The sequence below is a fragment of the Cucurbita moschata genome, unplaced genomic scaffold (genome assembly GCF_002738365.1).
Source record: "Cucurbita moschata cultivar Rifu unplaced genomic scaffold, Cmos_1.0 Cmo_Scf00003, whole genome shotgun sequence".
NCBI classification, from domain to species: Eukaryota; Viridiplantae; Streptophyta; class Magnoliopsida; order Cucurbitales; family Cucurbitaceae; genus Cucurbita; species Cucurbita moschata.
In genome coordinates this window covers 5,242,433-5,264,940 of record NW_019268519.1, presented here as the reverse complement: position 1 = coordinate 5,264,940, position 22,508 = coordinate 5,242,433, and the positions used below count along the sequence as shown (strand labels likewise).

The 22,508-nt window shown below is 36.8% G+C and overlaps 3 protein-coding genes across 10 annotated transcripts in view; 1 reads left to right on the top strand and 2 right to left on the bottom strand.

The window, feature by feature from the left end:
* The window catches only part of LOC111440841 (exportin-4), a 32,431-nt gene extending 29,759 nt beyond the window's left edge, over positions 1–2,672 (bottom strand). For 3 of the 7 annotated variants that reach the window (XR_002710036.1, XM_023077651.1, XM_023077652.1), the window contains exons 1-3: positions 2,304–2,670; positions 1,382–1,469; positions 347–455 (exon numbers count right to left, since the gene is read on the bottom strand). Coding sequence is in view for 5 of the 7 variants with exons in the window: in XM_023077651.1 (XP_022933419.1) it covers positions 347–455; positions 1,382–1,469; positions 2,304–2,396 (290 nt within the window). In the remaining 2 variants the exon portion in view is untranslated. Of the gene's footprint in view, positions 1–346; positions 456–1,381; positions 1,470–2,303 lie in introns of all 7 variants that reach the window. The other 4 variants (XR_002710037.1, XM_023077654.1, XM_023077653.1 and 1 more) reach the window with 3 other exon arrangements.
* Positions 2,673–4,733: 2,061 nt separating this feature from the next.
* Positions 4,734–8,528, top strand: LOC111437020 (ankyrin repeat domain-containing protein 13A-like). The gene is made up of 3 exons (XM_023074846.1): positions 4,734–5,078; positions 5,391–7,173; positions 7,967–8,528. The coding sequence occupies exons 2-3, from the start codon at positions 5,605–5,607 to the stop codon at positions 8,342–8,344; spliced, it is 1,947 nt and encodes a 648-aa protein (XP_022930614.1). The 5' UTR covers positions 4,734–5,078; positions 5,391–5,604; the 3' UTR covers positions 8,345–8,528.
* A 616-nt stretch (positions 8,529–9,144) lies between these two features.
* On the bottom strand, positions 9,145–14,106 carry LOC111437029 (protein PHR1-LIKE 1-like). Of its 2 annotated transcripts, none has more exons than XM_023074865.1 (8): positions 13,483–14,106; positions 12,655–13,152; positions 11,509–11,701; positions 11,356–11,432; positions 11,239–11,278; positions 10,948–11,005; positions 10,107–10,176; positions 9,145–9,719 (listed from the first exon to the last, which is right to left on the bottom strand). In XM_023074865.1, exons 2-8 carry the CDS (start codon positions 13,129–13,131, stop codon positions 9,402–9,404), a joined length of 1,233 nt encoding a protein of 410 aa, XP_022930633.1. In that variant the 5' UTR covers positions 13,132–13,152; positions 13,483–14,106; the 3' UTR covers positions 9,145–9,401. The 2 variants fall into 2 exon arrangements, with proteins under 2 accessions (XP_022930633.1, XP_022930626.1); XM_023074858.1 differs by having other exon boundaries at positions 12,655–13,254; positions 13,483–14,105.
* Between the last annotated feature and the right edge of the window lie 8,402 nt (positions 14,107–22,508).

Genomic DNA, 22,508 nt, shown 5'->3' with positions numbered 1-22,508 from the left:
TTCCCAAATCTTTGAACACAAATTAAAATCTAAAAGTCCATCTTCATCATTCAATTTAACTAGAGATCCAACTGAGAAACGACCATTTCAAAAACTAGTCAAAACCAACAAACTCAGCTCATTCTCCTCCTCTTCCTTCAATAGCTCAATATTTTGCTCTTAAATCCCACACCTCCCAACTGTTCTGCATTTATCTACCACCAAGTGCCCCAAAATATTGCCAAAATAGCACAAGTAAATTAATAAATCCTTTTACCCTTCGTGTGGGCCTAACATTTTTACAAACATATTGCACTATGGAAACAAGCAGTGGAAGAGTATATTAATTCATAAAAGTAAAAATGACCTAATTAAAGTTCTCTTGACATCAGCAGTAAGAAAGCTCCACTCTCTAATAGCAGCATCTCTAATTGCAGCAGCAGCCTGAAATCGTGCATTAGCCACCTGAGAATTTTCTGGATAAAACATGAACGGCAAAAATCAGCACAAAAACCAGACAGGTCAATTTTCACACCATAACAAGAAAGATTCTTGAATCTATAATTTCTCATAGTGCTTTGATGAACATGCAAAGACACAAAAAGAAATAAAATAGAGGGAGGGAGGGAGATCATAAAAAGAGCAAACATACAAACATAGTCAAGTCAAATATACTTTTTTATGCAAAACCATAAAGAATTGAAAAAATATCCTTTAAAGAAAGGATTCTTTTTGTTGATTAATAATAATAATCACCACTATAATTTACTTGGAAAGTTGATTGCATCTCTAATACTCCAAATGTGTACTTGATAAACCAAGAGGTGCTCCTATATAATAGTTCATTAATTAATCCTTCCAACTGGAAGGGACCACCAGATATTGCATAACTCACTGCCAGGAAGCTACCAAATTTTATACATTAGACTCTAACTTATTTTCCGAAACTAAACATTATAGAAGATAGTTTCTAAACACCAATTCTAAAATATTTCATATCTATCCCTTCTCTACAGCAGCAAGATGCTATCTTCAAAATACTCGGTGGTCAAAAGTTTCAAAAGGAATCTTGAATTCTAGCCTAGTGCTATCAGGTATTTGCCAGCTTTTTGAGATTATGGTGCCTATTGTATTCATGGTAATACGGGTTATTTTTGGTAAAATTAGAGGTCTTTTGGCCAAGGGTTTGGGAAGCCTAGGTTTGTATAACCTTGAGTTAACGAAGCTCAGTCTGTGTTTTAATCGTGTAGAAGAATAGAATAAATTTCTCAAAACTTGTATTTTTTTTAGCCCTATACACTATGTTTGATTTGTAAAATTTAGCGTAGAAGTTATGTAGTTCATAGGATTGGAAAACCTTTGGATTTATAGTAATTCAAAATTCTTCAGCAAATCAACTTACCAAGAATGAACTGGCATGTTTGATATGGATGAGGCGATTGCCGAAGTGATAGAATAGTTGCCTCAGCTGCAGATGGATTGATGTGCATCTAAGAGAAAATATGCATGAAAATTGTGTTCCCAAGATAATGTATTGTGCAAACACTATAACAAAAAAAAACTTAGAGAATAGCGATAGTGTGGCCATTAATGCATGGTCACAAGCAACATTATAAGTATCATTTTGGAACAAATATAAAATCAAACCAGGTTAAGTCAGTTCAGGACTAAAAAGTGCAGCAAAAGCTTTTCAGAAATGATCGCCCCTTCTGAAATGATCATAAGCTTTCACGCACAAGATTCAAATTATATGACAATTTCCTACTAGCTATCGAAGGAATTAAAGACTCAATTTTGGCTAAGAACTGTTAAAACAGAGCTACAGTAGCCTGATGCATATTCATAGAGACATCAAAAGCACCGTTTTGGAATTTATAGAATAGCAAACAGGTTAAAGCAATTGAAAAGCCCATAATAAGCTTTTCTGAAACCATCAAAAGTTTTCAAGACGTTCATTTGAACAGTAAGGAAATTTCTATGTTACAACCAAAATAATTCACGACTATTTTGGCTAAATAACCATTGATTCAGCAATGTTAACATATGGAATAATACCAATATTGATCAGATACAAAGAAGTGCAGTTTTTTCTCATTCACCCAGCTATGATTGAATCTAGAATTCATATAAACCAAACCATCAACGCTAGGGCAGGTGGGTTTACTTCAAAAGGTTTTAACTTCCCTTTACAGTTACAAGAGGTTTCATCTAATCAAATCTTCTACGAATAGTCAAACGGTTATAAAATCCCTCTTTTGTTTATTCATTACCCAAATCTAATTATTTTCGGAGCTACCAAAGACAGTAGTCAGAATGAGTAGAACCTGAATGGAACTGCAGGCAAGCTCAATGGCTTGCATAGTGGCCTGAAGTTGACCCAAGGTTGGCGGCCCATTGACATCTGGAAAACCTTGCATCTTCTACAGTGGATTCAATACCGAAGGACCTCTGGTTAGAGGTCCGGATTAAAGTTTTGTTGTGATACTCAGTGAATTCGGAAAAATGACTGTTCAAAGACAGAAGAACGGATTGAAGAGAGAAACGGCGGCCGAGAAAAGTTGAGATTAATAGCGAAATCTCTTTGAATTTGACTCAAAGATTGAAAGAGATTGGCAGTACAAGAACATGTGAAGAAGCGACGTGTGGGGTTTTAGGAGAACACGGCAAATTATTTGGTTTTTGAGAAAGATCTGCACAAGATTTAAATACAATTTGGTGATTAAATCATTGCTTCAAATATTCCGTAAAATATTATTTAATTCCCCATAAATTATTTAAAATACGATAAATAATTTTTTATTTTTCCTTTCATTTAGATTTATGGTAAAAAGTAAGAAAATAAATAAACTTCTATTCACACCCCTCAGGTGGCAAAGAGCCGACATCGAGGTGCCAAACTTTCCCGTTGATGTGAGCTCTTGGGGAAGATCAGCCTGTTATCCTTAGAGAAACTTTTATCCGTTGAGCGACGGCCCTTCCACTCGGCACCGTTGGATCACTAAGGCCGACTTTCGTCCCTACTCAACGGGTGGATCTTGCAGTCAAGCTCCCTTCTGCCTTTTCACTCATGGGCCAATCTCCGTCTAGCCCGAGGAAATCTTTGCACGCCTCCGTTACCTTCTGGGAGGCCTATGTCCCATAGAAACTGCCTACCTGAGACTGTCCCTTGGTTCGTAGGTCCTAACACAAGGTTAGAATTCTAGCTCTTCTAGAGTGGTATCTCACCGATGGCTTGGGCCCCCCCTTCGCCCTCCACCTAAGCTGCGCAGGCCCAAAGCCAATCCCAGGGGACAATGAAGCTTCATAGTGTCTTTCTGTCCAGATGCACAGGTAGTTGAGTTTTGGAAGAAAAAAAAAATTAAAGGCCTTCTTCGATTTGAGCAGACAACTAATGCATTTCACTTATTGAACGTCATATGGTCAATCTACGACTCTTAGATATCAAGGATGGGCAGTCTCGCAGTTCTTACGAGTGGAATCAATGGATTGTTGGTTCTTGGATTTTCCTTCCTTTTGTTTCATTTCGCTCAAAGGGTTGAAGGATCTCGTGCGTAAAGTTGTTTGTAGGGTCGACGTGATCTTCTTCCCCGTTGATCCTAGATAAATTTCACGAGTCTAAGAAGAAAGAATTAGCTCATCAAAAGACTTTGTGACCGTTGGCATGTCATAAAAAGACCTCTTTTTATATGTGCTCCTTGATTCGAGAGCGAGCTCACTTTTTTTTTATAGAAACATTGTAACAGCTCAAGCCCACCGCTAACAGAAAATAGTGGATTGGGGGGTCCCACATCGATTGGAGAAGGGAATGAGTGTCAGGGAGGATGGTTGGCTCTAAAGGGGTGAATTGTGAGATCCCACATCGGTTGGAGAGGAGACGAAACATTTTTTATAAGAGTGTGGAAATCTCTCCCTAGTAGCGCGTTTTAAAACCGCGATACTAACAGCGATACGTAATGGGTCAAAGCGAACAATATCTACTAGCAGTGGGGTTGGGCTGTTACAAGCATCCTTGCATTGTATAAAAGAGACGTCCAACAAGAGACACGACATAGAATAGAGCATTCTCTATTGATAGATTGGATTTCTCAAAGTATGAAAAGGTCTCCAATTAGTTGATCTCAGTACGTTTGTTATAATTGAATTTTGTATAGTGACAACCCCTTGGTTTACCACTCCTCGAGCAAGGAGCAAAAGAACATAAATCGAACCCGATAAGATTAACATCCTTCACTCATCATCTCATCATCTTCCCGACATTTCAAATTTATTTCTATTAAGATACTCGAGATCCCACATCTCTTGACAAAATCCAAAACATACATACTCGAGTCAATCATAGATGAGAACCCAGAAAACTCTCATGGGAATGCTTATGCTTTACGTTACGAAACTAAGAAATTTATGTCAACCGAGATTATGGGCAGTGCACATGAACCATCACTGTTTGAAAGAGCCATCTATTCGTTCTCTCGATAATCAACATAGCTAGATCATTCTATCGAGGCTTCGAGATGCCACTCTCTATTTCAAACAAACCTACCTATCAATAAAATATATTTAAAAATAAGTGGCAAAAATAGAATAATTTGAAACAAATTTGAAAACTACCGTAATTTCTAGATCTACATTTTATTTTATTTTTTTTAATGAAAAATCATAATCAAACAAAGGTCATGAAATTAAAATATGAATATAAAATTAGGTAATTGAGAGAATAAATAAATAATAAAAATATAAGAAGAGGCAACGACATGAGTCCGGCCACCGCTAATTGAACCTAATCATCGGTGGAAGTAAGACTCGTTTACGATGATGGCGGATTGAGGAAAGGATTATCATCATAATCACAATCATTCGAACTCCCATTTCTCACAAACCCCTCTTCTCTTTTAATTCCAATTCTCGAAGCTCACCCAGTTTCGCTCTTCGCGTGATCTTCCTCTTCTAATTGGCGCCACGATCCTTTCTCTCTTTGTTTGATTCCATCGCCCCCAATTCCGTCCTCATAAACAGCGGCGGATTCTCTCTTTTTCAAGTCTTGGAGCGACGCCAAGGACTTGAGACAAACCCGCCATTCAACCCCTGCGAGGTGTTTCCAGGTACTAATTGCTTTCTTGTTTCGTGTATCTTTTTGGGGGGCGAGGGGGCGGGGGGATTGGTTTTTCTCTAGGGATACGTTTGGTTGTGGGGATAGTAGAATCTGTGTCTGGTTTAGTTGTGCTTTTGATTCTGTGGAAGGTGGTGAAAAATGGGGGAAATTAAATGTGTTCATGTTGTTTTTGAGTGGAGATTTTGATTTTCTTGTTTATGGGTACTTCGAATTTGCCAATGTGGGTTTTGGGGTTGAGAGAATGGTTTTGAATTTTGGAAAGCTGTTTTTCCCTTCAATCATTGATGTTGTTACTTTACAGATTTTACTCGACTGCTTCACCATGCTGTAATGGAGCTTCACACCAGGATGTTTAAGTTTATGTGCACTTTAATATTTGAGCTCTTAGAATCGTGGAGATTCTATGGCTATGAATGACTTCCCCTGTGAATTAAATAGGACTATGGATTGTGAAAAAGGCATACTTGTAAGGCTTTTAGCATAAAATTGGATAGTAATCTTGAGAAGGAAAACGAATGGAGGACTTTTCTAAATATGCCCATAGTCCTGCTCATTTAGCAGTTGCACGTCGGGACTACGTTGCTCTGAGATTCATTATCTCCACACTTCCACGATTGGCCAAGGCAGGTGAGGTCAATACTGAAGCGGAATCCATCGCAGCAGAGCTACAAGCTGATGCTGTGTCTGCTGTTATTGATCGGCGTGATGTCCCAGGACGTGAGACTCCTCTTCACCTTGCAGTACGTCTTTGCGACCCAATTTCTGCTGATATTTTGATGGCAGCTGGAGCAGATTGGAGTCTTCAGAATGAGTATGGTTGGAGTGCTCTTCAAGAGGCAGTTTGCAATAGAGATGATTCAATAGCTATGATTATTGCACGGCACTATCAGCCTCTAGCTTGGGCAAAGTGGTGTCGTAGGCTTCCACGTATTGTTGCCTCTGCTGCTCGTATGCGTGATTTTTATATGGAAATGACTTTTCATTTTGAGAGCTCTGTAATTCCATTTATTGGGCGAATTGCTCCATCAGATACATACAGGATTTGGAAGCGTGGTTCCAATCTCCGTGCAGATATGACCCTTGCTGGTTTTGATGGTTTTCGAATTCAACGTTCTGACCAGACATTTCTCTTTCTTGGAGAGGGCTACTCTTCTGATGATAACGTCGTTACGTTACCACCTGGCTCTTTGATTGTTCTTACCCACAAAGAGAAGGAAATTACAAATGCTTTGGAAGGAGCTGGTGCACAACCAACTGATGCAGAAGTTGCTCATGAAGTGGATTTAATGTCAAGGACCAATATGTATAGACCAGGCATTGATGTAACCCAAGCTGAGTTGGTTCCTCATGTAAATTGGCGACGACAAGAAAGGATTGAGGTGGTTGGAAATTGGAAAGCAAAAATATACGACATGCTTCATGTAACGGTGAGTGTGAAATCAAGGCGAGTTCCTGGTGCTATGACTGATGAAGAGCTATTTGCTGCAGAAGATGAAGATAGATTAGCCTGTGACGAATATGATGACGTATTAACAGTTGAGGAGAGAAAGCAATTGGATTCAGCACTTCTTATGGGGAACTCCGATACCCATCTCGAGTATGAGGAACTAGGGGTTATTGACAGTCAGGAAAATGGATCAGTGGGTTCCTGTGACAATTTTGAATCCAATGGTATTGTTAAGGAGAAGAAGAGTTGGTTTGGTTGGAACAAGAAAAATTCAAGGAGTAACAGTGTTGAGCTAGATGATTCGAAGATGAAGAAATTCTCAAAGTCGGCCCCAGAAGGTAGCAATCATAAAGTCGTTGAGCCTCCGAATTCTTCTGAAGATATGGGGGATAAGACCAAGAAGGGAAAAGATAAGAGTAGTAAGAAAAAGAAGAAGAAAGGAGCCACTAGTGAGTTAAAAAATGAGAGTGAATACAAAAAGAATTTGAGGCCAGTCTTATGGTTAACACAAGATTTCCCTTTGAAAACTGATGAGCTCCTGCCTTTGCTTGACATCCTTGCTAACAAGGTGAAGGCTATTAGGAGATTAAGGGAACTTTTGACTACCAAGTTGCCTATTGGCACCTTTCCTGTGAAGGTAATCCTATTAACTAGGCGCTTATCTGATTTTCCTAATACTACCTTGTTCTTATGTTCCTCTTTGTTTAGTGAACTCTTACATTGGTGCTATTTATTTCGTTTCTTCAACGATGTTACATCGGCTAATTTTCATATCCTGTTCAATTGGACTAGTTGTTATTTGTTTCTTTTAGTTAAAAAAACGCGGAAGATCATATGATATAGCTTTTTTCTTTTATTATCGTCTCTCTTTCCCTTTGGAAACGAGAGGTTACAAACGACGAAAAAGAACAATGAGCGAAATATAGCCTCAATTGTTTCACATAGAGAGAAATATACTGCCAATAGATCGAAACCTCATACTTTTGGGAAAAGGTGTTGTTTGAAAGCATTCAATGGGGATGTTTTGATAGCCAAATGAAAAGGAAAAAACAAAACACGGTTCATCATTCTGTTGTTCGTTTTGTATTGCACGTCTGTGTGCAGTGTTGCTTTTTGTTCGACTACTGGTCGGAAAGGAATGAAAGGATTTTGAGGAACAGTATGAGGTTTTGAAGATGTTTGGTAAAGATTCTTATTCTTATCGTTGGTAAAAAAAATGTTTATCATTTGTATTCTAGATGGAAAGATCTGTAATTTTTGGAGTATGTGATCTGTTTATCTCTCTTATCTTTAATTTGCAAAGAGGGGTCAACAGAAGCCTGAATTGGAAACTGAGGACAAAACAAATAGTAATTAGATTTATGTATATCTTGGTTGATTCAATCCAGTGCATTTGATTTTTAAATGATGAGATTATTTTTGGCATTCAGGTCGCCATCCCTATTGTCCCGACAATCAGGGTGCTCGTTACTTTCACGAAGTTTGAAGAGCTTCAGCCAGCGGAAGAGTTTGCAACACCTCCTTCCAGTCCAGACCATTTCCCGGATGCTAAAGCTAAGGAATCAGACGGGTCTTCTTCATCATGGATCGCATGGATGAGAGGAAGTCGTGGTGCGCAAGCAAGTGATGGCGACGGTCATAAGGACGAGGCCGATCCCTTCCATATACCCCCAGACTATACATGGGTTGATGCGAACGAGAAGCGACGGCGGATGAAGGCAAAGAAAGCCAAGAGTAAAAAGCATCGAAAACATGCGGCGGCTGCCAAAGGTGGAAGTACGGCAACTCAGGTGTGTGAGGATATGTAAGAATAATTACATTACAATTGCAGTATTCTGATTGAGTTTCTTAAGCAATATGATGGCACAAATGCTGTTTATATGCATCTGAACATATTATTCCTTCTTTCAACTCAATATGTAGTGCATGCTGAAAACTTGCAATGTTTTGTCAAGTTTTCTTGATTAAGGTTGCTGCCCTCGTTTCTTTCTACCTTTCATCATCTTCCTCCTCCTTTTCATAAATTTACACTTTAATGTCTACTCTAATAGGGTACCCTTCCAAAATTGACTACATTTCTCCCCTAGGAAATGGTGTCTTCATTGTGACTACATTGTTTCCTCGATCATATGAGTGGTCCAGGTCCACAACTAGCCGATATTGTTCCTTTTGGGCTTTCTCTTATGAACTTCTCCTCAAAGTTTTAAAACGCCTCAATTACGGAGCGGTTTTCACGCCCTTATAAGTTATGTTTCGTTCTCTTCTCCAACGATGTGGAATCTCACACTTAACCTGACTCGAATCAAATGGGGGCGGAGGAAATAAACAACAGGTTTGAACGGTTTCAAGGTAGGGTCAAACCCGATCCAAAGGGGTTATTCATTAAGATTGGATGTGAATCTCATTCCTTGGAGTTCTTTTCGACCCATCAACCAAAAAAACCATAGTGGTTCGTTCGTGGGACAATTGTTTGGTGGTAATCTCTTGCAAGACCGAAGGGTTTGGTAGTTATGTTATTCTTGTTGTTCTTGCCATACATTGTTAGTTGATCCAATGGCGTTTTGAATGGATTATAAAAAGTAGGACTCGTAGGACTCGTGGGTGAAAGTTAAGTCTAAAAATATTGCTTCTAAGAAAGAAGCAATGCCATTAGATTATTGCATAAAATGGAGAGTTTTAGCCAATCATCTTATACACAATTTGTTGGAAGAGCTCCCAAGTTCAATTGGCAAATGGCTTCCTTAACAAAGCAAGAAGCCAATTGTTTTCAATTGCACTGCAAAGGATTGGAAATACCCTCTCGTATTCTCCTTTAAGCTTTACAGCGCCATCATTGAACATCTTTCTCGACTCCTCGACGCACTGCTATAAACCTGTTGCATCTGATTTGGATCGTTTTGCGTCTGGGGAAGAGATATCATCACTTGACAGTATTGCTTCGATTTCGTGTGCCTTTTGTTTCCTACTTGCAGCAGGCAAACCATCTTCATCAGCATTGTCCATGCTCGTACCAGCTGCTACACGACCTTGTTCTGAATTTTCAGGTTGGTCGTCAGCAAGGGGCATATTCTCTAGGATTGATGAGGAGGTCTTCAGCTTGGTTTCCATCTTTCTTTGTTGCTCGAACATCTCCCGTAGATACTTACCTTGTTCTTCGATCCGTAGCTGCAAATTCCTTTGAATCTGTATAAACTTACCAAATTAGAATCTCTAAAAAACTCCGCATCAACCGTTTGACCTTACTCTATTTGGTAGCATAAATATTAAGTCATAGAGACACGGTCATCTCTAAGTCATTTATTATTTTGATTCGCCTTCATTGACCACTAGGTTAACGTATAATAGTTGAATATAGAATAGTCATGGCGCTCATATAGACAAATGGTGTTGTCGTTCTTATCATCTATCGAAAGAGGGCAAAGAAATGAGTTAATGTGACCAACATTATCAGCCATATCAAGCTAGTACAAGGCTAAAGCATAGTTCCACAATCCATGAAAATTTAGCTCAAGCTACTCTTTTATTTGATAAAAATATAAAGGAACCTTCAGAAACAAACAAAATACACACCTCAAGTTGTTCATGGAGCCGCTTCTGGACATCCATTTGCAGACGCAAGGCTTCAGTTATCCCCATGCTCCTATTTTTTAGATCAATGTACAGAACAAAAAACTTAAACACTAACCCCACCCCAAAAAGTATGAATGTGTATAATCACACAGTTTCTCAAACAAAATATGAATGCAGATATTGACCTCGGCTTCCCCTCAAAGTTTTAAAACGCGTTTGTTGGGGAGAGGTTTCCACACCCTTACAAGGAATGCTCTGTTCCCCTCTCCAACCAACATGTGATCTCACAATCCACCATCCTTGGGGCCCAGTGTCCTTGTTGGCACACAGCCCAATAACTGGCTCTGGTACCATTTGTAACAGTTCAAGCCTACTGCTAGCAAATATTGCTGTCTTTTGGGTTTCCCTTCTAGGATTCCCCTCAAGGTTTTAAAACGCGTTTACGAGGGAGAGGTTTCCACACCCTTTCAAGGAATGCTTTATTCCCCTCTCCAACCAACATGCGATCTCACAATCCACCATCCTTGGGGGCCCAGTTACTGAGTTAGTGTCCTCGCTAGCACACAACTTAGTAACTGGCTCTGATACCATCTGTAACAGCCCAAGCCTACCGCTAGCAAATATTACCGTCTTTTGGGTTTTCCCTTCTGGGATTTCCCTCAAGGTTTTAAAACGCATCTGCTAGGGAGAAGTTTCCACACCCTTATAAGGAATGTTTCGTTCCCCTCTCCAACCAACGTGGATCTCACACAAAATGTTTCAAATTTATGATTTAACTCCTCCCTCTCAAAGTCAAAGACACCCACACATAGACAAAATATTAAGGCAAAAGACAACTTACGTTTTCAAGTCAAGAGATTTCATTTCCTCAATACGATTCAATTTTTTCCCCGAAGATCCTGGACAGAAAAATTAATCCAACCACCTCTCAGACTGTTTTTCCATTGAAAGCCATCAGAAAAGGGGATAAAAATAGATTCAAAAGAGGTGCCAAAAGATAGCAAATGGCAGTAAAGCTAAAGCTAAACCTTGATATTGACATGGTGCCAAAAGATAGTAATGATGTTCCAGATGATGATAAACAAAGTAACCAAAGTAAACACAAAAGCATAAGGGGAACATTCGCCGCTACCTTCTGATGACTCCGGTTTATATCTGGCGGTTCTATATTTCTGGCATTTGAATGAAAATAAATACATTATAAATAAGCATGCCAAGTGAAATCAAGAATGGAAAAATTGCAGAGTACCTGTAGGTGGCTCTTCACATGATAAATGGTGAGACCTTCAACATTCATGAGTTTTAAAACACCCTTAGGAGTGGCATCTGTTAAAGAGAAGTAATTGCAGCTTTTCAGGCATTCTAAAACAACAGTAAGAACATACTAGACAAATTAATATACTTTCGCCGCCGCCAAGTTTATCGACAGCTTCTACAAATGACTCGTGAAGCTCCGGTGTCCATCGCATCCGAGGTCGGGTTGATGACATTGAGAGAGAATTAGAAACAGAATGAAACTCTGCTGTAGGTACAGAGTCAACTTGATTCGTTTGGTTCTGTGGAGCATGGAAATGAGCTGATGATGATTTTAGCACCTGCATCTCAAAAAGTTCAATTATTCTAGCATCCATAACTACAGTGGTTCTGTACTTTAACTAGAGACCAAGTTTGTCTAAGAAACTTTGTCGACTTTAGATTTTCACCTCATACGACTCTTAATTCAATTCTTTCAAAGTCATTCATCATTTTCTCCATTTAGGAATATCCGCCCCTCTTCCATTATGTCTCAAAGAATGACCCGAACCAATTTAGTGTATTTTCATTGATAACGAATCGGTCCAAGAAAAAGCTTTGATACCAAATGATAAGGAATCATTACAAGCGAAGTAAGATTCAGACTACCTTATTGATCGAATATCTCAAGTCAAGAACACTTGTTTGAGATTCGAATCACTTCACATGTTAGATCAATCATGTCTAGCTTGAATGATTCTACATGCAACCTAAACTATATAGAATGGCAAAGAAGCACAAATGCTCGTTTTTCTACATTTTCCAAGTCTATTTTACAAAGATAACATACACGGCTTTTTATAGCCTCAAAATGAAAACCCTTAACCTTCCATGAGGCATTCCAAGAGTTGTAACTTTCATAGTTTATGACTATTGTTAGCCACTAGCCACTATGTATATTTCTATGTAAATAAGCCTTAAAATACATTAAAAAACACCATAACTCTAAATTATCGTCCATCACACATTTGTAACCATCTAAGAACAAAATTAAGCCTCACTGAAGTATCGTGAAACCTTTATTGTATAAATGAAGCTTAATTGTTCTTAACGTGACATTAATATTGCATGACTGAGATGCTTGGTTCATATGAATCTGAACTATCCCGAGTCATTTTGACTAACTATTTTCCCTCTCTTTCTTTTTGAAAAAATACCCTATGTTGAGCAAACACACCCACAAAGTGCAATGCAAGTCAGAGGAGGATAATTGAGCACAAAAAGATCTTAATGTTTCATGAAAGAATGAACCAACCTCTACTTCAGCATCTCCAGCGTTAGCATCAGAAAAAATCTCACTCCAATTTGGCTCCATGGCATCATCAACAGAAATGAACTGATCAGCCCAATCAGGCCAATCATTCCTCTTGGCTCGGTCATCCGACATTAGTACACCGGTCAAGCTTTGCGCTTCAACGTTCTGGTCAGCAGCATTCTCAGAAAAATCAAGCAAATCCTGAAGAGCATCAGTACTCCAAGATGAACCGTTTTCATTCAAGTCATTAGTAACCATTGTGGACTGTTCTGAATGGGAAGAACCATGAAGAAGCAACAAAGATCCATCATCATCAGACCGAGAAACAAACGACGAAAACTGGACATTTCTCTCTCGAGACAACGGTTGCATCAATGGAAAATCGTTTCGAAATCCAGAGGAAGATGAAAACAAATGTCCAACAGTGCCACTGTTAGAAACTAATGGAGGAACCTGCCTGGGAATTGGATGTCTCATGGCTTCACTTCCTGGGGAAACCTGAAAAGAAACAGCCAATTTGGGATACTTCTCTTCAAATGGCTTCGGAAGAACTTGATACGATGATGACATAACTTTGGAAGCAACCCTCTTCCAATCACTCTGTAGTATACAAAAACATATCCAAATCACAATATTACAGAGTTCATACAGTCATAGAAAGCTCGTTCAATATCTCCAGAATTCAAAACAAAGATACAAAGAACACAACAAATAGAAAACTAATAGAAAACGAAATCAACCAACAAAATTTCAGCCCAGAGTTTGAATGAACAAGAAGAACAGGCCCAAATCACAAAACCATAAAAGGGGCAAACCAGACACACTTACCCCAGAGCTCGAAACAGTCCCAAATCACAACAACGCTTAGAAATCGAAACGGAAATCCGATGCGAAGAGGCAATAGGGTTCCGATGCACTCGATGGCTTTGTCGTTTTGACGTCAACGAAATTACCGACGGACTCTTCTCTCAGAAAGAAACGTATAGAACTGTCTCTCTCTGTTGATCACTTGCATGATGAACAATTCACAAATCCAATTTCAACCGTCTGATCTTCTCCAGGTGTTGATTCAACACAGGCGATTCCTCGAGCAACGTCCCGATGCACAGAAATGATTGGGCAAAACGAATTTCCAAAAATGAAAATCGGCCAATGATACACCTCAAGTTGGCGTAATTCGATTGAACGGCCATAAATTAAAAAAATGGAAAGTGGGTGTCAGTCTTTTCTCTCTCTGTTCGAACAAATTTGTAAGAATGCTTGAAATCGAATGCCCTAACATTCTCCACTGGCGCTTTCAGTTTCCCTTTTGCTCAATTGGGTCATTGTGAATGTGGGCTGTGATACAGATAACACAAAGCCACAATTAGTTCACAATGTCCTCTGTGCTCTCTAAACGGACCTCTTCTTCTTTCCATGGTGATGAACACATCTTCGGTCCGCCATTACCGTTCTTACTCTCTTTTTGGAAAAAAAATTCCGCTTTTAATATGAACTTCTCATGTTATTACATTTTTTTGCTTCCATTTATTAATTCAACAAATGGATCTTACTTAAATATTGCAATTTCCAACTCTTTATTCAATATTTCCTAATTTACCAATAAACATTACCATAAATTCACGAATTTAATTTTGATTAGTACATAAATTAATCATTGAATAAATGGGTCAAAACTCGAAAATTTTATGATTTTATAATTTATTTAAAGCATATGAAAGTTTTTTTTATTTTTTTTATTTTTTTTTTTATGACTTGAGTGTTGTATAAATGACACGTATGATATGTGTAAATCACTCCAATCACGTAAGATTTAGGTTACCTTGTTGATTGAATATCTCAAGGTAAGAACATTGTTTGAGATTCGAATGAGTGTACAATCAAGATCGATCATGTCTAGCTTGAATGATTCTTGTTGATCAAATATCTCAACGCAAAAATATTTATTTAAGATTCGAATTACTCCACAAACAAGATTGATCGAGCTTGAATGATTCTACATGCGACCTAAACTATATAGAATTGCAAACAAACTTAGTCATTAGTTAAAGAAAGCACAAATGTTTCTTTTACTATATTTTCCAAAACGTACATGACTATGTAGAGCCTCAAACATGCCAAGAGTGGTAATATTCATACTTTATAATGTCTTAAAATGTCTTAACCTAAAGTAAATAAAATGTCTTAAAATAATGAAATACAATAATTCTAAATTACTCTAAATTGAAATCCACCTAAAAGTTATAACGATGAAACTTCATTCCTCTTCAAGTGACATGAATTGAAATATCTGAATTGAAATATCTTTTGATAATTTCAACAACATTTTCTTCGCATCTTCATTGAAATATATTGTATGATTGATGTCTCTTGATTCATATCACATACCCTGTGACTTATCTATGTGTCCTTTCGAGTATGTTATGATATATTATGTTATGGGTGCATCTGATGCATGTACTTCCCGCATGTATGTTATGATACTATATTTATCTTATATTTATAGACAATAACATAAATATAAAACAGAGAACATAAATAACATAACATCAACGTCTAAGAAAATAAAATATGGAAAATTCTAGAGTACATAAATGTAAGATACGGAAAATAAAACAGAGATAATGACTAAGATTCATTGTCGTGTAAGCACTCCTTCTCATTGTGATTGACACGTGCCCTTACTTTACTTAAAAATATTTTTATAAAAGACGAGTATTGAAAATTAAGCGACCCTCGTTTTGGAGTTGGATATGCATGCAGACACAACAAATATCGAGAAACTAATTTGACATTGATCAGCTCCTTTAGACACATGAGTAGTGGAAGGAAGGAATCCAAATCCGCCGAATCACTGATGTTATGATCTTCTACATTCTAGGTCTTCCCGTTCTTTCATCTGGCTTATGTTCTTCATCTAGCATTCAGACCGAATGACTCTATGAAATTACGTCGATACTGCTACATAATTTCTATACACACAAACAAATAATTGTAGCAAGGCTTTCTCATGAAGAATTAATACACACAATTAGGTAATTAATACACACAAACAAAATAATTTGTATGCACACAATTAGGTAAACATGGTCATCCAATATAAAAATGACTCGCATGGAATCCAAGCTAGTCGACAAGCTAACCTATTGATTGAGTTGGTGCCCAAATCGAGGGTGTGGCATGTGTGCATATGGAAGCCGAGCCACACACATTGTGTAGGCTAACGTTGGAGTTGAGTTGGGTTGAGAGGGAAAGTGGGCTTGGATTTGGTATGAGTTGGCCTTTCGATTTATAATACAGGTTGTGTTGAACATGACTCATCATCGTAGGGATTAGCAAGAACATGTGAATAGCCCCGAACTCCAAATAAAGAACAATGTGCAAGTGGTGAAATTTTAAGATATTTTATCTTTGGTGTTGCTTCTTGACTCGTCATCAGCACGGTAATTAAAGCTAAACATAACATACGTACAATTCATACTCATCCAAATACTTATCCAAAAATGCTCTTCCAAAACCTTTAACATGCATTTTCTAACGACACAATCATTTTCTTATCCATAATATTCGGGTTATATCAATAAAATCTCTCTTTCTCCTCGTTTTCTAAAACCTTATTTTAAAACCGACTCGATCATACGTCGCTTGGCCACGCAAGAACAAATTGACTAAAGATTATTTGAAACACAAGATTTAAAATGAATTAGACATTGAAATTCAAAGCATTAATTAATATAAGTTTGCATAGGTAAAATAATGTTTATCAAATTCTTATTAGAAGTTTAAATTGATATAACTATTTTTTTTTTAAAACTTTGACATAACAGCCAAATTTTAATGGTATAAATTAATTTTTGTCCAAATATTAAATTGTCTTTCGAACTCCCATCTGACAAATAAAACTCTTTATTGAATGGCCTCATTTGAATCGGATATTACATATATGATTCATGAAATGTAAGCATAAACACTCTTTATTCATTTTTCCTTCATATATTAAAGAAGAAAATAATTTTAAATATCGATTAAAATCATCCTCCTCCTCGACAACGACTAGTAGCAGAGCATCCTCGATCATAGGGATTAGCAGGAACGCGTATAGAGCCCCTATTTCCGACTAAACAATGTGGAGGTGGATTAGGGTGTTGACATCCTGAAAGTTTAAGAAATTCCTTATCTACTGATACTTCTTCCTTATCTGCTGATACTTCTGGGCTCGTCATCACCATGCTAATTAAAACTAAACATATTAGCAAGGACTTCATTTTCATTTTGTTTCCTTGCTATCTAAATTCCCCCCTCCTTTTGTCCCTTTTTATTTGTGACTTCTCTTTTTCTTTCCCTCTATATTTATAGGTTTCAAAAAATGGAACAATCCTAAAAAAGAGGGTAAGATGGCCCATAATTGGTAGGGCCTAAAATTAGTTGACCGTTAAAATCGGTAGAAACAATGGTAGTTCAAAAATAAAGATAAAATAAAATAAAATATAAAAATGGGGTGAGATAATATCCATCAATTTACAGAGCACTTATCACAATAACCTATCTTCATTTTAGTACGGAGGAAAACATTTAAAAGAGTGTTCATCGTAAATTTTATTATAGGGGCATTTTGGTAATTTCTTACATTTTACATAGCTTATTCATCTATATTGCCCAACTCGTATTATATACACGCACATTCTCTTTCTAGTTTTGCAAAGTGTGTATATATATATATCTCGAAATCTTAACCTAGGGGTATAATGGTAATTTTTATTTTATACATACGCTGCATTCTTCATTGAAATTGTCGTTTTGTAATTGTAGTCATAAAGATGCATAGTGTAACCACCTAAGGTAAGAAATGCTTGCATGCTAACACGTCCTAACAATCCATAAGTGTTCCTAAAGTCTGTGTGACTACTTATCGGATGACTCGTGCCTTCCTGAACTAGTTTTTTAGTATGGTAAGAGCTTCAAATCTTTTGAAATTTCTCTCATGGGTAAGAATTGAAAGAAAATTAGGGTTAGTATTGAAATCAAAGTAAAAATTAGTCGAGTGAAGGTTTGGGGTGAAACCCACCCTGCACGCTCCCCTTTGCATGAGAAGAGCCTTTCACATGTGAGTACTATACGCCTAGCAGAGGAGAGTTGCGCTGGGTGGGCAATATGTGGTGTTGGTTCGACGATCCAACTCTTGTGGCGCATGTTTGATTGTGATTTACAATGTCGTGACACCTGGTGTATGCGTACTAGCATGTTGTGAGTTGGGTCGAGTCAGACAAGTGGATTGGGTCGTGCTGTTGAACTAGATCGTGTCTTGGTTCATTGGTCAGATTGCGAGTCAATTCACAAGTGTGGGTTGAATCCAAGTGTTGCGTCACTGCTAGATGTTGACGCATTATACCATGCACAACACAAAATGTGTTATGTTCTAGGCTAGCCTAGAGACATGATAGACTCCTCCTAGTAAGATAAACCCTCTTAAAGATGAAGTGCCTCATGTTCTATGAAGTGTGTAGGGTCCAAAGTGTATTTCCATAGCATAGAGACATGAAACACATTATGTACTACGGTAAAGGTGGGTGAAACAAACCCTATCCTCTCTAAGACCTCGAAAGGAACTATGAGCCTCAAATTCAACTTACTTACCATACGGGATGTGTTGGGTTGATCAAATTTTATGAGCTATCGATGTTTTAAACACTACTGACTTCATATTTGCGATGTAATATTTAAAGAGAAATGTATATTCTCTATTAAAAAAATTTATGGAAAAAAATAAATTTACCTCCATATTTGATTGATACAGTTATAAGTTTTCATACCTATAAAGTAATATTTTTGAAATGAAATCTGATAAAATATTGATAGAGATTTAAATCCATACAATTATTTATTTATTTATTTATTATTTTTTTTTTGTTAATACGACATCCAGACTTTAGGATGAAGGATTTTTACCATAAACTTTATAGTCTTTAGAATCACAATACAAAAAATCGAGCTCTTTATTGAATGACCTCGATTTAACTAAATATATATATCATTCCAGAATTGTGTACTTCATATCATTGGATTCTTATGGATCTTAAATCATTTTTTCATGATGTATTAAAAAATAAAATAATTTAAAATATTGGTTAACATCATTCTCCTCCCCAAGGATGGATAGCAAAGTATCGAGTATAGAGATTAGCAGGGACAGGTGTATCAACTTTGTTGACAAATGAAGAACAACTTGGAGTTGAGTTAGGCTGGTTGCATTGGAAGAAAATCGATATGTTAGGGCGTACAAACTCGTTGTCTAACCACTCTTGAAGCTGCGATTTTTGTATGAAAACTTGTAAATAGGAGTCGTTCCTTGTTTGTACTCGATATTTAACTCGGCCTCTTTTCCCTTCTCAAGGTAGGCTTATTCTACACATTGTAATAGTTTTTCGTCTTATGTAATCCCTCGTCCTCTCTCAAGGCGAGTTTTATTTTTCTCACACTACTTGGTTCCTCATGTTATCTCAATAAGGGTTTATTCCACGCATAGTAATGACTCCTTAATTTGATCCCAATTATGAATTTGCCCTTTGTCTAACTTTTCATTATTTTTCTTTTATATTTTTCATAGGTTCTAGAAATTTTCCAAAATTTTTAACTTAAAAAGAAAAAATGGAGAAATTAATTATCATTGGCCTTAGGTGTTACAAACTAATCATTCCCAATAATATCAATCTACCAAAATTTTATCCCTTCATTAACAATCACCATATAATTCAAAGGCTCTAGCTCTATCATAGTTTGAACATGTGCATGAAACCATAATGAAATGATGCCCTAGCATGTTGTTGTCACTATAACGTCACTCAAGCTCAATCAATTTAAGAACAAAAAAAAAATGCCTAAACCTATCATAATTCACCAAACAGTAATTTGCTTGTGACGTTGAAGTGGAACAAATTGTAGTAACAACAATGCTCGATTTCAGGCTAGAACTCCATTGATGATTTTGAAAATTTCTTCAAAAAACTTCAACTACATTACACCAATCCCAACTCCATTTTAAAATAAGCAATTATTTGAAACAAAAGATAAATTAATTAAAGAACTTAATTGAGTGAGTGCAAACATGTGTTAATTGATTTTTACTCCCAAATTAAATTATCTTTGGACTACACTATGAAAAGTCAAAACTCTTCATTGAATGGCTTGATTTGAACCAAATAAATATATCATCCATGAAAATAAATGAATTCTCTAACATGATTCATTTTTCCTTTCTATGTTAAACAAGAAAATAATTTCAAATATCGATTAAAATCATCCTCATCCTCGACAATGATTGATAGCAGAGCATCCTCGACGATAGAGATTAGCAGGAACAGGTACATAGCCCCTATTTTCAATTAAACAAGGTGGAGGTAGATTAGGGTGATGGGAGTCTAAAAATTTAAGATATTTCTTCTCTACTAATAAAATAAAATATAAAAAATGCGGTGAAACTAAATCGAAATAAAATCTAAACAAGCTCATATGTGAGATAGTATGCATCAATTTACAAAGTACATATCACAATAACCCATCTTTCTTTCTAATATAGAGGAAAGCATTTAAAAGAGTGTTCATCGTAAATTTAATTTAGGGGTATTTTGGTAATTTCTTACATTTTACCTAGCTATATTGCCCAACTCCTATTATATACATGCATATTCTTTTTCTAGTTTTGCGAATTATATATATATTAAAAAAACATATATCTCGAAATCTTAACTTAGAGGCATAATGGTAATTTTTATTTTATACATACACTGCATTCTTAATTGAAATTGTCGTTTTGTAATTGTAGTTGTAATGATGCATAATGTAACCACTTAAGGTAAGGAATGCTCGCATGCTAACACATCCTATCGATCCATACAAGTGTTGCCTAAAATCTGTGTGACTACTTTCTGGATGACGAGTGCCTTCCTAAACTAGTTTTTTAGTATGTTAAGAGCTCCAAATTTTTAAATATCTCTAGTGGGTCAGAATTGAAAGAAAATTAGGGTTAAGTATTGAAATTAGAGTAAAAATTAGTCGGTGAATGTTGAATGGGGTGAAACCCACCCTGCACGCTCCCTATGCATTAGAAGAGCCTTTCACATGCGAGTACTATGGGCCTAGGAGAGGAGAGTTGCGATGGGTGGGCAATATGTGGTGCTCGCTGGTTGGACGTTCCAACTCTTGTGGCACATGTTTGATTGTGCCACAAGAGTTGGAAATAGATAGAAAAGTTATCTTAAGTTAAAAAAATGGCATATCTAGGGAAAGAAAAACAGAAAAAAAAACAAATGAAAGATAGCAAATTTTGGGAGAGAATAATCCAATGGCCTTCTCTTTTCCTTTATATTTTGCAAATAGATAGAAAAGTTATCTTAAGTTAGATATCTTTTTATTTTATCTTTTGCAATTATTTAGATTTCAGATATGTGACATAAAATCGAAATTGGCTTTTGTCAATTGCATCCATAGTCATTTTTAAGAAAGAGAAGAACATAATTGATTGATGCATATGCATTTTTACTAAAGGAAACTTAGAATCGATTGAAAAGGGCTCCTTTAATTAGATAGTCATTTAGGAAAGAGAAGAAAACTGAATAGATTGGAAATGACTTTTAATTGGATAGTCGTACTAGTAAAGAGAATAAAACATAATTGATTGAAAATTGTTTTATAACTGCATAGTCATTGAAACAAAATACTGAGGGAAGAAAAACAAAGTGGTACAACATAGAGAAGGAAAATGGAAGAGGTGTGAAATTATTATTATGTGTACCATATAATATAATATTATAACAAACCATTGGATTGAAAATGATTCAAGCAGCATCAAATAATATTGACATATTTTCAATTTAAGTTTTACTGCCCAACCAAATTTAGAAACAATGAAAACGTGGAATTCGATTTTTAATGAAACCGTTTTAGAGTCGTTTTCACATTGTTAGTTGGATTATTAATTAAAATGTGAAATACTAACGAAAGTTGACTAACGGTGCGATATGAAGCAAACTCCAGCAACCTTTAGAGCAACTCTCGAGGAATGGGAGCTTACGTTAATTAAATTAGGGAATACTTCGGCTAAGGCGGTAAGTGACCTTATTATAGGATAAGCTAAAGATTGTTTGATTTATGATGATGCATGAGTATGATGTTGTGTTGTGGTGTATGTTAAATGTACATTATTTATGTTTCGATACATGATGTGCATGTTATACTTGATGCAGCTTCTATGTATAATGTATGCATGACGATGTTATTGACATGATGATGTTTTCTATGTTGAACATGCCTTATGATGTTGTTTGCCATATTGTATCATGTCATTAGATTGACATAGGACACAACCCTAAGAGTATGAAAATGATATTAATGTAAATATCCACGAGCACGTGTTCATAGTGTAACCAAGAGATGAGACTAGAGGGTTGTGTCAGAAGGGATGTATAATTGGACTTAGAGGGACTTCATGCATATTGTATGTTTATAAGCATCGGGCTACTTCCCCTAGAGATGATGAGTGCAGACGCACACCGTATGATTAGCGCGAATGCACACAGATGAGAGTGTTCATGAGGTGCATGACACTGTGGGGTTTCGCTGACCTCCGGATGTCGCTACAGATTAGCTTGACCAGAGGGTCCTGGGGGTGTGCGAGCGCCCTGGGGATTCACACTCGCACGTGTAAGTCGTGTGTATGGAAGTACTACATATCCAATTTGTCCGAGACTAGAGACCACCCTTAAGATGATTAGAGATAGGTCTCTAATTCATGATTGGATGTGTTTGCATTAGCATGACCCCTATAGTGGGGTCACTTACTGAATATTCCTTTGAAATAC